Source organism: Eptesicus fuscus, chromosome 8 (assembly GCF_027574615.1).
Source record: "Eptesicus fuscus isolate TK198812 chromosome 8, DD_ASM_mEF_20220401, whole genome shotgun sequence".
In the NCBI taxonomy this organism is placed as follows: domain Eukaryota; kingdom Metazoa; phylum Chordata; class Mammalia; order Chiroptera; family Vespertilionidae; genus Eptesicus; species Eptesicus fuscus.
The window spans coordinates 104,428,648-104,443,930 of NC_072480.1; the positions used below are offsets into that span (position 1 = coordinate 104,428,648).

Consider the following 15,283-nt stretch of genomic DNA (forward strand, 5'->3'; position numbering starts at 1 on the left):
GGGCAGGGCAGGCACCTGCCTTTCCGGGGCCTGGCTTCCTGTGCGGGATCGGAGGTGCTCGGTGACGTGCAGGTGTCACCTCAGCAGCTTCCGCCGGGGCCACGCCGCGTCCGTCCGTCGTCCTCTCTGGTCGGCACCGAGTGGATTGTACTTTTCGGAGCTACAAGTGGGATTCCGTGTCATCGTTTTGCACAGGAGACGTCCCAGTGGCCTTCTCTCCGCAGTAGCTGGGGCCCCGCCCCCTCCTCCCCTCTCGGCAAGGTCTCCTCTCTCACCTGCCCGCTCAGTGGCCCTCAGACGCCCGGCCGTGCCCGGACCGCGTGCCCTGAACGCCCTGGACTCGCTTCCTTTGTACTTTAAAGTAAAACGCGTACGTTGTCGGGCCGAGGTGGGGGGGTGCTGGGCGGCCGCTTCCCTTCCTGCCCTCACCTCTCAGACTCGCTTCCTTTGTACTTTAAAGTAAAACGCGTACGTTGTCGGGCCGAGGTGGGGGTGGGGGGGGGGGTGTGGGCACGCGCGGGCCTCCGCACAGGCTTGCTGACTTGTTGCTGAAGACGTGAGCCCGGTGGCACCGCGTGACGAGCCCTGAGGCGTGGGGGTGGCGGCCTTTCCGCTCCGTGACGCTCCGTGACGTTAAAGAGCTAAGAAGTAACACTCGGTTCGCATCCATTCACACTTCTCCCCCGGCCCCCGCGGACAGGGCAGGCCGCCGTCAGCCGTCACCGAGCGGGACGCGTGCTTCCCCACGTTTACTTTTCCCTCCGCTGAGCCTGCGCCACCGCTGACTGCGTGGCGCTGACGCCCCTGGCCCGTGTCCCTGCGTGACCGGGGCCGGTGGTGGTGCCTGCCTGTGTCCGGAGCTGTGAGCTCGGGGTGCCGTGTGGGCCTCTCACGTCGGGGGGAGCGAGTGTCGATCTGTCTGTCTGTCTCTCACACACACCTTTAACCCCGTCTCCTGTGCCTCTGCTCCTAAGTTTTGCTCTTTTCCCCCAAATAGCGTCTCTCCCTCCGGGCTCTCTTCATGCCCTTATGAGCCAAAGAGAGTCTGGTGATGGCGGCGGCGCTGTCTGTCATCTGGGCGTGCACGACCACGCACCTTGATTGCGTGTGATCGAGGGGAAGCCAGACGGGGACGAAGAGCAGGGAGGGGAACTGACCTTTTCTGCCGTCTTAAGGGTTTGACCCTTAGCTCCAGTGCCGGCCAATCACTTCCAAAGTCTCTCTGTTTGGTTTCTAAATGACCGTGAGTTGGTAGATCAGAAAGGATTTTCAACCACAAATGAGCAGAACTGCGGTCACATGTGGCATGGAATCAGACGTGGCAGCCTGGGCTCCGACCCGTAAACGCGGCGCCATCCCTCCACGGTCAGGTGGAGCCCTGCCTCTGAGCGACTTTGGCTCCGGCCTGCGATGCAGACGGCCGCCTTCCACGTGCCAGGAGGAGGCCCCGCGGGCGTGGGGTTTCCCGTCAGGAAGGAAGGGGTCCCAGCCGTCTCAGCTCTCGGCTCTGCGGGCAAATGGTCACCCCGTCGTGGCGTGGTCCCCAGAGCTGGTCTGCGCAGCACACAGCCCACGTAACGAGCAGCGGCTGCTTGGCCGCGGAAAGCAAGTCCCACACGACAGCCCTCGTCACACCGCTCACGGTGCACGTCCGGCTCTATGTGGTGCACACCCGCCTGGACAACAAACACTCTGACACGTGCCCTGGCCACACTGGCCCTGCCCCAGTGACACCTGTCAGCTCGTCCTCCCTGCCGCCCGTGCCTCAGCGCGCTCAGTCACGGGAACCCTCTTGTCCCGCCTTAAAGCGTCCGTCCGCCCATCTGGAAGCACGGCGTTTGCTTTCCACTGAGCAGGCCCAGGCCGCCTCCCCATCAGGGCGCGGCGGGCGCGGCCACGGCAGGACGGGCTTCTCCTTCCATCAGTGAACCAAGCAGGGACACGGGGGGTGCAGCCACACACTCACACTCACACACTAAAACACACTCTCACACTGACATACACTCCCACACACAGTCACACACTGACATCACTCCCACACACACACACACACATACTCACATACACACACACACACACACTGACATACACTCACATTCACACACACACAGACATACACTCACACATTCACACACACACACACACACACTGACATACACTCACATTCACACACACACTGACATACACTCCCACACACAGTCACACACTGACATCACTCACACACACACACACACACACACACACTGACATATACTCACATTCACACACACACACACACTGACATACACTCACACATTCACACACTGACACACACACAGACACACACTCACACTGACACACACACTGACATACACTTGCACATACACACTCACTGACATCACTCATACACACAGTCACACACTGACATACACTCACACATTCACACACACACACAGACATACACTCACATTCACACACACACTGACATACACTTGCACATACACACTCACTGACATCACTCATACACACAGTCACACACTGACATCACACACACAGTCACACACTGACATCACTCACACACAGTCACACACTGACACTCATACACTGACACACACTCACACTGACATACATTTGCACAGTCACACACTGACATAGTCACACACTGACATCACTCACACACAGTCACACACTGACATACACTGACATAGTCACACACTGACATCACTCACACACAGTCACACACTGACATACACTGACATAGTCACACACTGACATCACTCACACACAGTCACACACTGACATAGTCACACACTGACATCACTCACACACAGTCACACACTGACACTCATACACTGACACACACTCACACTGACATACATTTGCACAGTCACACACTGACATAACTCATATTCACACATCAGTCACACAGACATACACTCACACACTCATACACACACACTCACACACACTCACACATTCACACGCTGACACACACGCTCTCACACACGCTGACACATGACAGTCCCTGGCGGGCTGGGAGGGCTGGTGGCCCGGGGGCGTGTGGGCCTCCCAGCCTTGGCCCCCACGGAGTGGACACAGATTTGCTTTTAGGAGCAAAGCTTCACGGTGACCTCACGTGGAGGGACGCGCGGTTCTCCTCTTCGCCACGTCCTCAGGCGCGTACAGAGCAGAGGACTGCGTCCAGGTCTGTTCCCAGCCTGCAGGCTGCACTGAGAACCGCGAGATCGCAGGAAGTGTTTACCGGGCGTCCTAGCAGGAGCTGTTTGGAACACATTCTGTGGTAAAGCACAATGGGCTTTGCAGTTGTTTATGAATCTAAGGCACTCATCAGTGTGAAGCAGTTGTTTATTTCCGTTCCCCGTTTCCTCTTACGGGGAAACATTTGGGCTCCCAGCAGGACCCGTCCATTCTGCAGAGTCACTTGTCTGTGTTCCGAGTGAGGCTGGGCGTCGGGGCGGTGTGCCCTCCAGAGCTGCCGTCCGCCCTCACTGCGCCCTTTCTGCCTGACCTTGTCTGCTGGGAGCGCGGAGAGCCAGCCTCCCTACCCCCAGCTGCTCCCTCCAGGCTCACTCCTCACTCATTGGCAAGTCTGCCCCCCAAGTCCCACCCGCCCGCCAGCTGGAGGGGCGCAGCAGCAGCTTGGATGAGGTGCAAGCTCCTGGGGCAGCGCTGCCACCCCTCGGCCCCCTGGTCCCCTCACCACCTCCACCCCTTCGCTCCCCCAGCACCCACACCTGGGGCGGGGCTGCCACCCCTCGGCCCCCTGGTCCCCTCACCACCTCCACCCCTTCGCTCCCCCAGCACCCACACCTGGGGCGGGGCTGCCACCCCTCGGCCCCCTGGTCCCCTCACCACCTCCACCCCTTCGCTCCCCCAGCACCCACACCTGGGGCGGGGCTGCTCATCCCGCCCCCGTCACCGGGACTTGTCTCACTCTCCTCCTTGACAGGTTTTCTTGAAAGCTCAAGGTCCCTGCTCTTCTCCCTCCCTCCCTCTCTCCCTCCCTTCCGCCCTCCCTCTGCCTCCATCCATCCCTCCCTCCCTCTCCCTCTCATTTTCAGTGTTGGTCAGGGAGAGAAAGGAAATATGGAAACAAAAAATATATATAAGCGGCGCTAAGAGGAAGGAAATATGGGAAACAATGAGTAACGCGGGCGGTTCTCTCTGTGATGGTCTGGGAGGGTTAAGTGTGGCACTGACCCTTTGATCCTGCGGCTTGCCTGTCATCCCGTTATCTTTATTCTCTTCTGAAAAGAGCGATGTTTATTGTCACAGGTGACAAAACACAGAGGAAAGGAACAGCAGAGAGGTTACGGGGATTCACTTTTATGTGGGGTCATATTGGCTCTTGAGCTTTTATTCTCGAACCGGGAGTCCGCACACGAGGGGTGAGGGGCGTGCAGGCTGACGGCAGGGGCGGGCCCAGCTGGCTGGCAGGTGCTGAGCCCCAGGAGGTGAGCATCATCCGTGCGCCGCTCAGCTCGGCTCGGAGGAGCTTAGAAATGCCGCCGGTCAGAACACCACGTGGAGTCCCTGTCCTCGTCCTTCTTTACACGGAGCCCAAAGGGCCGTGGGTTTGTCTAAGAGAAAGGCGGCCCTGGCTCGGGGTCTCAGGGAGACCTGGAGGGGAGGGGGGGGGCGGGGGGCGCGTGCAAACACTCTTGCCTGTTCTGACTGTTTAGCTAAGAGAGGACGGCCTGCAGGACGGAGGGTATCCCCTCTCCCCCTGCCCGGCTGTGGGCGCTGCCCCCGAGGTGCAGGGCGGCGGCTGTGCCGACTGGGGAGCAGGTCCCAGAAAGAAGGGGTCACGAGAGCGGGGGGCCAGGAGGCAGGTGTGTCCCGGGGCCTGGAGCCTGTGTCGTGGGTGTAATTTCGTTGTTTACGCTTCCGTGCGTTTTAGACGATTTAAAAAGAGCGGACAGGGACCCTCTCGGGAGGGCAGGCCGCTCTGCGGCTCCTGCTCCTGCTCCTGCCCTTGGAGGGGAAGCGGCCGCTCAGCAGGCCGCTGCCTCCCGTGAAGGCAGAGCCGCGAGCCCCATTCATTCCGACGCTGGGCTCCTGAGGCCCCTTCCTCCCCGCGAGTTAATGAGAAACACAGCTCTGGCCCAGGTCAGAGTTCCTGTGACAGGCGGGCCTGGTGGTGACGGTCTCTGGGGCAGAGTTGTGAATGAAGGAGCCAGCGGGTGAGCTCCTGGGGCCTGGGGCCCTCGGCCCCCCACGGAGACGGAGCCGCCCGGCTGACAGCCAGCCCACGGTCAGGACCCCTCACCTCCCTCGGCCCCGGGTCCTGTAAACAGCGCGGGTTTGGGTTTGCGTGGGAACACGGCCCCTGTCCCGGAGTGAGTGCGGGGGTCTGGCCGCGCCTCCCCGTGGGCCGGCTGCGCTCACAGCCACGGCGCCCTTCCCAGGCGGCAGCCCCGGGGAACACAGGTCTCTTTAGTTAATTTCCTCTCATTACCGACAGCCACAGTCCGTTTAGTAAATAAATTCAGGAAATTGGTAAAGCACTTTCCTCATCCGCCCGGATCAGCAATTAGCAGGATTGTCATCACTCAGGCTTTCCTGGTGAGCCAGCGTCTATAGCCGGAGGGCAGGGCGTTCGGGAGCTCAGCTCCAGCTTAACCACAAGCGGCAGCCTGAGCCGCCTCCTCCGCGCGGGGACCCTCCCGCAGAGCTCGCTCCGTGGAGTCAGGCTCTCTTCAAAGAATCCTCCCCTCAGTCTCGACCTCACTGCCCAGGACCCAGAAACCCGACTCACGGGGCGACCCCTCTCCCTGCCCCCCCACCCCGCCCCCGCTGTTGAAGCAGAGCCTCCTCGCCCTCGGACCGAGCGCGGCCCTACCTTCATCAGCCACTGCGTGTTGTTCTCCATGATGCCCTCCAGCACCTGCAGCCTCTGCACCGAGTCGTCGTAGTCGAGCGGCGCGTCCCTCTGCACGGCGTTGGGCACGTAGGAGCTGGCGGGCGGGCGGCAGTTGTCGGTCTCGGGCAGCAGGAAGGTGTAGCTGCAGGCGCCGTGCTGCACCTGGTACTGCCGCCGCCCCACGCCGTCCATGCTCCTGTGGAGGCTGTGGGCTGCGGCCGGGACCAGGTCCCAGCTCAGCGTGAGGAACACGAGCCGCCACATGCCTGCGTCTTCGCTGACCCTCCCGCCGCTCAGCAGGCCGCCGCGCATGGGACGTCCGCTGCTCAGACGCCGGGCTCAGCGCTCGGCTCAGGGTCCATCCGCAGAAGCCTGTGCTGCGCTCCGGGCAGCAGGCGGGCCCGGCTCCGTCCCTCAGTCCGCGGGGCTGCCCTGCCGCGGGCGTGGACCTGCGCCTGGGGCTGAGTTCCCGGGGACCAGTCGCTCGGCTTTTCTCTCTGCCCAGAGCTGCCGTGTCAGGATCCGAGCCGCTCGCTCCCGCTCCTTATATGAGTGGATCAGCGCAGCCAGGCATGTGTGTGAGCTGCTCCGCCCCCGGCCGCTCCGTTATCTTCCTGTGGGGGGTCAGCAGCCAGGCAACAGGAAAAACCCCGGCCGCTGGCTGCCTGCCTCCCGCCAGCGCTGCCGGCGAGCCCACTGGGAACGCTGCCGAGGCTGCAGGACCCGGGCACGGCACCTCCCTAACGGAGCGCTTCCTGAGAGCCGCTCTCCTCTGCCCGCCTCCGCAGCGCCAGGTAGCTGAGGCAGCAGCCGGAACGCAGTGAAGGTTCCCGTGTCCCTCGGAGCCACGCGCTGCAGCTGCGTCAGGGCTGGCTGGCTGGGACAGCAGGAGGATGGAGCCGCGTGGAAACCTGCCTGCGTTCTGACCCTCAGCTCAGCACGGAGGTTTCATTTCCGTTCGGCGGGAGACCACGCTTCGCTCAGGCCTGTGGGAAGGTCCGTGTCTGAGCCGATGCCCAGTCTCTCCCACAAACACCCACTCCGAAGCCAGAGGGACCGGGGAGGGCCTCCGAAGGCGCCTGCAGGTCCAGCGGGCAGAGCAGCAGGACGGGGCAGCGGAGAGCAGACCTGCGCCTGCAGACCCGCTTGCTCTCACCCGTCGCGTGTGACATTTCCAGGGCCCGTTCCAGCCGCCCCTGTAATTAATGGCTGAGGTCCTCACCTGTGGCCGGGACTCGCCTGGCTGGGTTCTGAGGCCGGACGCCCCCGCCTCTCCCTGAGGAGCTGAGCCCGGCCCTTGGGAGACCAGGCTCCGCTCACCCCCAGCAGAGGGCACCAGGGAGGTGGCTGTTGCATCTCCGTGCCAGCGGGCACCCCTCCCTGGTGGGCCCTGTGGTGCCCCAGGGACACACCCGCCCGGAAAGCAAGGGCCCGGCCGCCGCATGCCAGCCCGGCTCCCAGGTGTGCCTTACAGACCCGGGCCGACAGGAACCCCGAGGACGGCCCCGCACGCACATTCCTCAGGAAGGCGGTCAGGGCGGAGCCCTCCGAAGTCCGTCTTGACCTGCGTGAGCGTCTGCTGCCCTCCCGCACCTGGCGGCATACCTGTGCAAAGCCAGAGGGGCCTTGCCAGGCCCTCAGGGCCCCTGGTCCCTCCCACATCTCCACGCGCCGTGAGTGCTGATGGTTACCGTCCCGTGCCCGCCGTGCACACGAGGCGTGTGTCTATCGTGTCACTTGTTATCCAGCCCCAGGGCATCCCCCCTTTGCTTTCCGCCACCTCCCTCTGCCACCAGCGGATGGCACGCCGCCCTCCTCTCCACCGCTCCCTCTCCGCCGCTGCCGTGGGTGGTGATGTCTGAGTGAGGCGCAGCCTGCCGTGCCCCGAGCACTAGCTGAGCCGCTGAGGTGCTGCTTCCCAGCCGTTGTCATCCGTTTGGCTCAAATAAACTCACAAAAATTCTGTGCAGGTTCGGCTGCTGCCGTCACACGGAGCACAGGCTCGTGATTCTGTTCTGGGTGAAGGTGAATTTGCAGAGTGAGCTCAGCTCTGGAATGTTTTCATGAGACTCCATTACACCTTAAGGTCGCCCTCCTCGCTGGCCCCAGGTCCCGCCTGGGTGGGAAGTCTGCTCCCCCGAGACGCCGCCTGCCTCCACTGGGTCCCGCAGCGCGTGTCTGGCCTTTCTCGTCAGCGGGCGTCACAGGGGCTCTTCTTGGGTGCCAGGCTGGGCGCCACATCTTCCCCGACAGCGCGTGCTGCCGGGCCTGAGCAGAGAGCGCCGGGTCTTCCCGAGGGGCTGTGCCTTCCGCCGACTCCCGAGGCCCCGTCACTCGGGAAAGCTGGACGCTGGGCGTCACGGAGCAGGACAGGGGCGCCTGGTCCCACGGGCACCGGAGGTCAGGAAAAGGCGGGGGAAGCCTGCAGGTTTTAGAAGACATTACAACCGGGTTCAGTGAGATCAGAAGCCCGGCTTCAAGCCTCCGTTTCCCTACTTGTGGCCGTGGTCACGCTGAGCTGGCGCTGCCTGCCTCAGCCCCTGGGCCTGCGCCTCCGAGCGGCAGAGGCCTGGCTGAGCCCAGGGCAGCGGGCATGACGCCGGGCCTCGCTCTAGCCTCGAGCGTCCAGGTGCAGCCTTCCCAGGGGCACCGCCGGCTGCGTGCCCCGCTGTCCCGCTGTGACGGTGTTTTCCCCGTTCTCTGCCTCCTCGGTGCCACCGATGGAGGTGGCCAGCAGGGCCTGCTGTGCCTTCTAGAGTTTAGGCGGCTCCTGGCATGACGTGCGATGCCCCGTGGAGCGCAGGTCCCTGTCTGGCTGCAGGTGAGCATGTCTGGCATCGGATGTGGCCATGTGCTTGGAGAGCAACCTGAGTGTCCACTCGGCGGGGCCTCGGCTCCCTGGGACCCAGCTGGTGGGAGGAGGAACCGTGTGTTCTGCTGGGACAGGGACCTGCCTGCCGAAGGGAGGAAAGGCCTTTGCCAGGTGTGTTCTCAGGCCACTTCCTCTCTGGGAGCAGCCATTTCACAGAGCTTCCAGGTGTTTCCATTCCCACAAGTAGGGCGAGCGGGTAGGTGAGCAGGTAGGCGAGCAGGTAGGTGAGCGGGTAGGGCGAGCGGGTAGGTGAATGGGCAGGGTGAGCGGGTAGGTGAATGGGCAGGGTGAGCAGGTAGGTGAGTGGGTAGGTGAGCGGGTAGATTAGTGGGTAGGTGAGTGGGCAGGGCGAGCGGGTAGGTGAGTGGACAAGGTGAGTGGGCAGGGTGAGCGGGCAGGGCGAGTGGGTAGGTGAATGGGCAGGGTGAGAGGGTAGGTGAGCTGGCAGGGCGAGTGGGAAGGTCAGTGGGTAGGTGAGTGGGCAGGGTGAGTGGGTAGGTGAGCCGTTAGGTGAGTGGGCAGGGCGAGTGGGTAGGTGAGTGGGCAGGGTGAGCGGGTATGTGAGTGGGTAGGTGAGCGGGTAGGTGAGCAGGCAGGGTGAGCGGTTAGGTGAGCGGGCAGGGTGGGCGGGTAGCTGAGTGGATAGGTGAGTGGGCAGGGTGAGCAGTTAGGTGAGCGGGCAGGGTGGGCGGGTAGGTGAGTGGGCAGGGTGGGCAGGTAGGTGAGTGGGTAGGTGAGTGGGCAGGGTGAGCGGTTAGGTGGGCGGGTAGGTGAGCGGGTAGGTGAGTGGGCAGGGTGAGTGGTTAGGTGAGCGGGTAGGGTGGGCGGGTAGGTGAGTGGGCAGGGTGGGCAGGTAGGTGAGTGGGTAGGTGAGTGGGCAGGGTGAGCGGTTAGGTGGGCGGGTAGGTGAGCGGGTAGGTGAGCGGGCAGGGCGAGCGGGTAGGTGAGCGGGCAGGGTGAGCAGGCAGTGTGAGCGGGTAGGTGAGAGGGCAGGGTGAGCGGCGGGTAAGTGAGTGGACAAGGGAGCGGGTAGGTGAGTGGGCAGGGTGAGCAGGCAGTGTGAGCGGGTAGGTGAGAGGGCAGGGTGAGCGGCGGGTAAGTGAGTGGACAAGGGAGCGGGTAGGTGAGTGGGCAGGGTGAGCGGGCAGGGCGAGTGGGTAGGTGGGTGGGTAGGTGAGTGGGCAGGGCGAGTGGGCAGGGCGAGCGGGTAGGTGAGTGGGCAGGGTGAGCGGGCAGGGCGAGTGGGCAGGGCGAGTGGGCAGGGTGAGCTGGTAGGTGAGCGGGTAGGCGAGTGGGCAGGGCGAGTGGGCAGGGTGAGTGGGTAGGTGAGCGGGCAGGGTGGGCGGGTAGGTGAGCGGGCAGGGTGAGTGGGCAGGGTGAGTGGTTAGGTGAGCGGGCAGGGTGAGTGGGCAGGGCGAGTGGGCAGGGTGAGTGGGTAGGTGAGTGGGCAGGTGAGCGGGCAGGGTGGGCGGCATGGGGGCAGACCGGGCGTGTGGGCCTCGTCCCCGCAGCTGCGTCACTGCTGCTGGGCGGCTGGTCTGGAGGGCGAGTCGGAGCTGATGACCTGAGGGAACCTGGTCGCAGTGACGGCTCCGTGGCGGCAGTTCTTCCTGAGGTTTGTTCAGTCGCAAAGGAAGCAAACCCACTCGTCGCCCTGCTTGTCCGAGGCTCCCTGTGAAGTTACGTCCAAAAGACTTTGAGGGCAGTTTTTTAAAAAGAAACTTAAGAGATTCCTGGACTCTGTTTGTTCTGCCAAAAACCAGCGCAGCACCCTCTGCAGAGCCTTCGTGTTCGAGGCCACGTTGTGTAGGTAGATATGTGACCCTCAGGACTTGGGAAATAGCCAAGTAACTGTTTTTGTGGGGGGGTTGTTTGTTTGTTTTAAGATTTCATGATGAATTCCCTGAATTTTTAGGAATATTTTGGTTTATATAATTCGCCTGTTACAAAAAAGTTATCTCAAATGTTCTTTGATTTTTAAATATTTTCATTCTCTAATATTTTTGTGAAATGTTTTATCATCTCATCAAAAGAATGCCTGAAAGGCTTAGATACAAATCATAACTTTAAAAAGCCGGTGGGTGAATTCTAAAACAACAGGTGAGTGCGTTCGCCTGATAATCTTTTGCCCGTAATTCCGTGTCCTGTTTCCTCCCCATAGAAAACATGCCAAGCGTTTTCTTTTCATGGATTGAGGTCAGTGGTGACTGCTTTACACGTGACCGATGTAAAGTCAATAAAGTCTTTCCTTTGACTAATAATGTTAGAGACTTTGAAGTGGGTTTATGAGTTATAATTTTATATTAAATGTTCTTACATTTATTTCAACAAAAATGTAGAGAACTCAAATGCTGTTGCTTGTGAAAAAATATGTGTCTAGTCTCTTGTCATAATCATTCTATTAAAAACTAATTTCTCTCAGGGTGAATTTCTTTTGAAAGGGCTTAATACCATCTAGATTAATCTTTAATATAACTATAAAATTTTTATCTTAATTGAGAAGCCTTTCAAAATAAGGGAGAGAGAAATGTCATGCATGCTGTTTACATTATGATAAATTATCACTCTTGGTTATAGGTTAACATAAATAAAATCACTTACGTCCAAGAAGTAAAAAAAAGAGAAGCACAAGATCCCCTTTGGGTATTCCCATCAGTCTGACTCGATGTTAAAAAAAAATCTTCCTGTGGGAAATTAGGCTTGATTATGGAGTTACATGTATAAAAAGTGTTTTTGAGGAATTAGTTTTTGGAGAATGATGTTGGAATAGTTGTGCATACAAAGATGTGATGTTTGCACCAAGTGTATAAAAATACTCCGTCTTATCCTTCACGAATCCACGCGTGGCTGTCCCGTGACCTACGTCTTTCCTGATGACCCAGGACGGGCACCTCTTGTCTTCCTAAGCCCCATCGCATGCGATTCCTTGGTACTCGCGCCATTAAGAATGAACCGTCTCGCCCGGCCGTGTGGCTCAGTGGTTGAAAGTAGACCTGTGAACCTGGAGGTCACGGTTGGATTCCTGGACACGTCACATGCCTGGGTGACGGGCTCGATCCCCTGTAGGGGGCGTGCAGGAGGCAGCCGATCGATGAGTCTCTCTCATCATGGTTGTTTCTCTCTCTCTCCCTCTTCCTTCCTCTCTGAAATCAATAAAAAAATTTTTAAATTATTTTTTTAAAATAAGGAATTGTTCGTCCCCAAGTATTTTATTTCAAGGAAAGAGACTCAATGCAAAGAAAGATGAAAGGAAGTTTATTTTGCCACGCCTGTCAGGAGGGGACATCGGTAACTGAATTAAGTGCCTCGTCTTGGCATCGTGTTTTTAAAAGCCCTGACGCTGGTAGGATAGTTACAGAAAAAAAAAGTTTGCTTTTCCCAAAATGCTGATGCACTTTTCAGTGACCTTTTTTAACTTATCGTCAGAAAGTGTTGCTTGACTTAAATAAAAACTAAAACAAAAATCTAGCAATGTTACCTATAGGACAAGCATGTCAAACTCGTGGGTCCTGGGATGTTTCTGCAGCCCAGTCAATATAACGGAATGTAAGAAACATGCTAATAAAAACTTTGTAACTTAACTTTTACAACATCCTGTTATACATAATCTATAATAAAAAAAAGCATAATATGCTAATTAGACCAGACGTCCTTCCGGACAACCTTCCAGACAAAGCCAGGACTGCAAGGGAAGCCCAGGTCCCGGGTGCCTGTCAGCAGCTGGAGGGAAGCCCGGGTGCCAGAGGGAAGCCAGGCTGGCAGCCAGGGGAAGGAAGGCCTACTCCTCCGTGAATTTCGTGCATCGGGCCTCTAGTTATTAATAACGAACTATAGTGTTCGTTAATGACTGGTTACTATCATCATGTTGCATTCATTTCCCTCACACGCCTTACGCGCAGGCGCACCATTTCTCTCCACTAATACCAGCAGCGAATATTTTAGCTGCCGATGGCTCTGTCATTAGTCTTGTACTGACTTGTTGGGTGTGCACAACAGGAAATATTTCGCTTTCGGAGAACAAGGAAAATAGGTTTATTTGCATTATGCTTATTAATTTGTGCAGTTATTCAGGGTCTGGTAATGTTCAAGAAAAATTTAATTATTATTAAGATGTTCATTTATTTTTTGTTCACGATGACTCATTTATTTCAGCCCTTTGTATTCAGCATGTCTCTATCGAAATAAACCTGCGTTTCTATGAAAATTGAAGCTTTTGGTTTTTTGCGGCCACATAAACTTAAGCCTTGTTTATTTGGCCGTGTAGCCTTTGAGTCTGACATGCTTGCTGTAGGAGAATGTAAATATTAAATCCACTGGTGTTGCTCGCTGCTCCCTCTGCTGGTCTTATAACAAACTAGAGTCCCATCCGTGCACCGGTGGGGTCCCTCGGCCTGGCCTGCGGGGATCGGGCCAAAACCGGCTCTCCGACATCCCCCGAGGGGTCCCGGATCGCAAGAGGGCGGTTCTCGGGTGATGCAGCCCAGAATTGGGCTCCCTCCTTTCGGGTTCCGGGCACGTCACCCAACTACCGCCACTGCCAAGTGACCGCCGCCGGCAGCTCCTGCACTGAGCGTCTGCCCCCTGGTGGTCAGTGTGTGTCATAGCTACTGGCCCGTGGCCAGTCACGTAGGCTTTTTCGTGTAGACTGGAGGCCTGGCGCACGAAGCTCGTGCATGGGTATGGTCCCTGGCCCGGCCTGCAGTCGGCCATCTTCCCAGCTGTTGGCAGTGGCCTTGTCCCCTGCCACCACCCACCCCCAGTTCCCCGTTTGCCGTCAGGCGATCAGAACCTACTGGCCAGCCGTTCTGCCTGCTCACCGGCCCCTCCCTCACCAGGGTTGGCTCTCTGTGTGGGGGGCAGTTGGTGGGGCGGGGGCCTTGGCCTGGCGCCACCCGCATCCCCGCCACCCACCCCCGGTTCCCCTCACCGCTGGGCGATGGGAGCCTGCCGGCTGGGGAAGGGACCCGGAGGTGGTCAGCGCGCCTCAGTGACGGTCAGGCGGTGGTTCTGGTTGTTCTGCTATCAGGGTCAATTTGCACATCACCCTTTGTTTTATAGGGTAGAGGCCCAGGGCACGAAATCCGTGCATTGGTAGGGTCCCTGGCGGCTGCCGGCCGGTACTCCCTCCCTTCCCCCGGCCGCCTGCCACCTCGACCGCCAGCTGGGGCTTCCTGCTGCCGGCCAGGGCCTCTCTCCCTTCCCCTGGCCGGCCCCGCCCCCTGGTCGAACTCCCAGACAAACTCCCAGTCGAGGGGACAGCTTGCATACTATGCTTTTATTATATAAGATAGTGAGCAAAACTGACCATTTTCATTAGTCAGTTACAGGAATGAGGTGCAATTAATAAGGACACGCATCAATAGCAACTAACATACCACCCAGCATGCCTTCGTCACAGTTCCACGCGGAGAAACACCGCGCCACACGCAGAAGTCGAGTCCCGCTCCGTGCATGTGTGCGCGCACACCAAGCAGCAGGGAGCTCCCAGCCGGTCACAGCTAGGGGACCCATGGTTCGCATGAGCCTTGAATGAAAAGGCCCTTACACGGCCCACGCCTGCAGTACCGCTGTGACAGCCCCATTTCCAGCCAGGGGTCAGGTCTCAGGCACTGGCGATCGGCCAGCACTTATATCTTGTGGGGGTGCGAAGGGGCCCCTAATACTTACCAGGCTGAAACATATAAAATAAAATTTGGTAACACTTAAATGAGAAAAGTAAAGAAGAAAAAATCTTACAGCTATGAGAAGAAAACTCCCAGAACTAAACAGTGCAATTACCGACATTTAAGGGCGTGTTCGATGACCGATTAGATCTGAACACTGAGGAGGGATTCAGGGAGCTGGAAGGTGAGTTAAAACAAGTCGTGGCGAGGGTGGCATGGAACCACCGGAGGCAGAGCTGGCAGGAATGGGGGGGGGGGGGACCTGGTTTGGAGGGGATGGAGAAAACAGCCGAAGGCATTGAAAACACAGGCATTGTAATCCAAATTGATTACTGGCACTAAGCTACCAATTCAGAGAGCCCAGCCCATGGCTAATGGTGATCACCAGAGAGCGTGAAGGGGCCGAGGGACAGAGGGACTGGTGGGTAGAGGGGGCAGGAGGGAGGAGGAGGGGTGAAGGGGGTGAAGGGGCTGAGGGATGGGGCAGGTAGAGGGGGCAGGAGGGAGGAGGAGGGTGAAGGGCCCAGGGACGGGGTGGGTAGAGGGCCCAGGGTCGGGCAGGGTTCTTTGTGGTGAAGGAGGAGAGAAAGGTCCCTGGAGATCAGGACGTTTTCCAGAACTCGGACTCAGGTGGCATTTTTGTCGCTTATTAAGCGTTGTTTTTCCTTCTCGACCAGCAAGTGGCACCTGAATTTACGGGAATTTCTCAGCACACACAGACAGCGAGTGAGGAATATTTATTTGCCGTCTCACTTCCTCTCTTTCCTCACATTCTGTGACTGAGGATATTGACACGAAAACAGGATCTTGGTGGCCAGTGAGTTCATCCGCGTTTCCCACCAGGAATTCCAGGCTGGGTGACATCAGCCCTCGCTCTGGAGTGAG

The 15,283-nt window shown here is 58.6% G+C and overlaps 2 protein-coding genes across 4 annotated transcripts in view; one reads left to right on the plus strand and one right to left on the minus strand.

Moving 5' to 3' along the window:
• The window catches only part of ANGPT2 (angiopoietin 2), a 43,078-nt gene extending 36,657 nt beyond the window's left edge, over nucleotides 1-6,421 (minus strand). For all 3 annotated transcript variants that reach the window (XM_008157765.3, XM_054720199.1, XM_008157764.3), the window contains exon 1: nucleotides 5,843-6,421. In XM_008157765.3, the coding sequence (XP_008155987.2) occupies nucleotides 5,843-6,175 (333 nt within the window). In that variant the 5' untranslated portion in view covers nucleotides 6,176-6,421. The remainder of the gene's footprint in view (nucleotides 1-5,842) is intronic.
• Nucleotides 1-15,283, plus strand: part of MCPH1 (microcephalin 1) — a 107,214-nt gene that overhangs the window by 78,530 nt on the left and 13,401 nt on the right. The gene's annotated exons all lie outside the window — the stretch shown is intronic.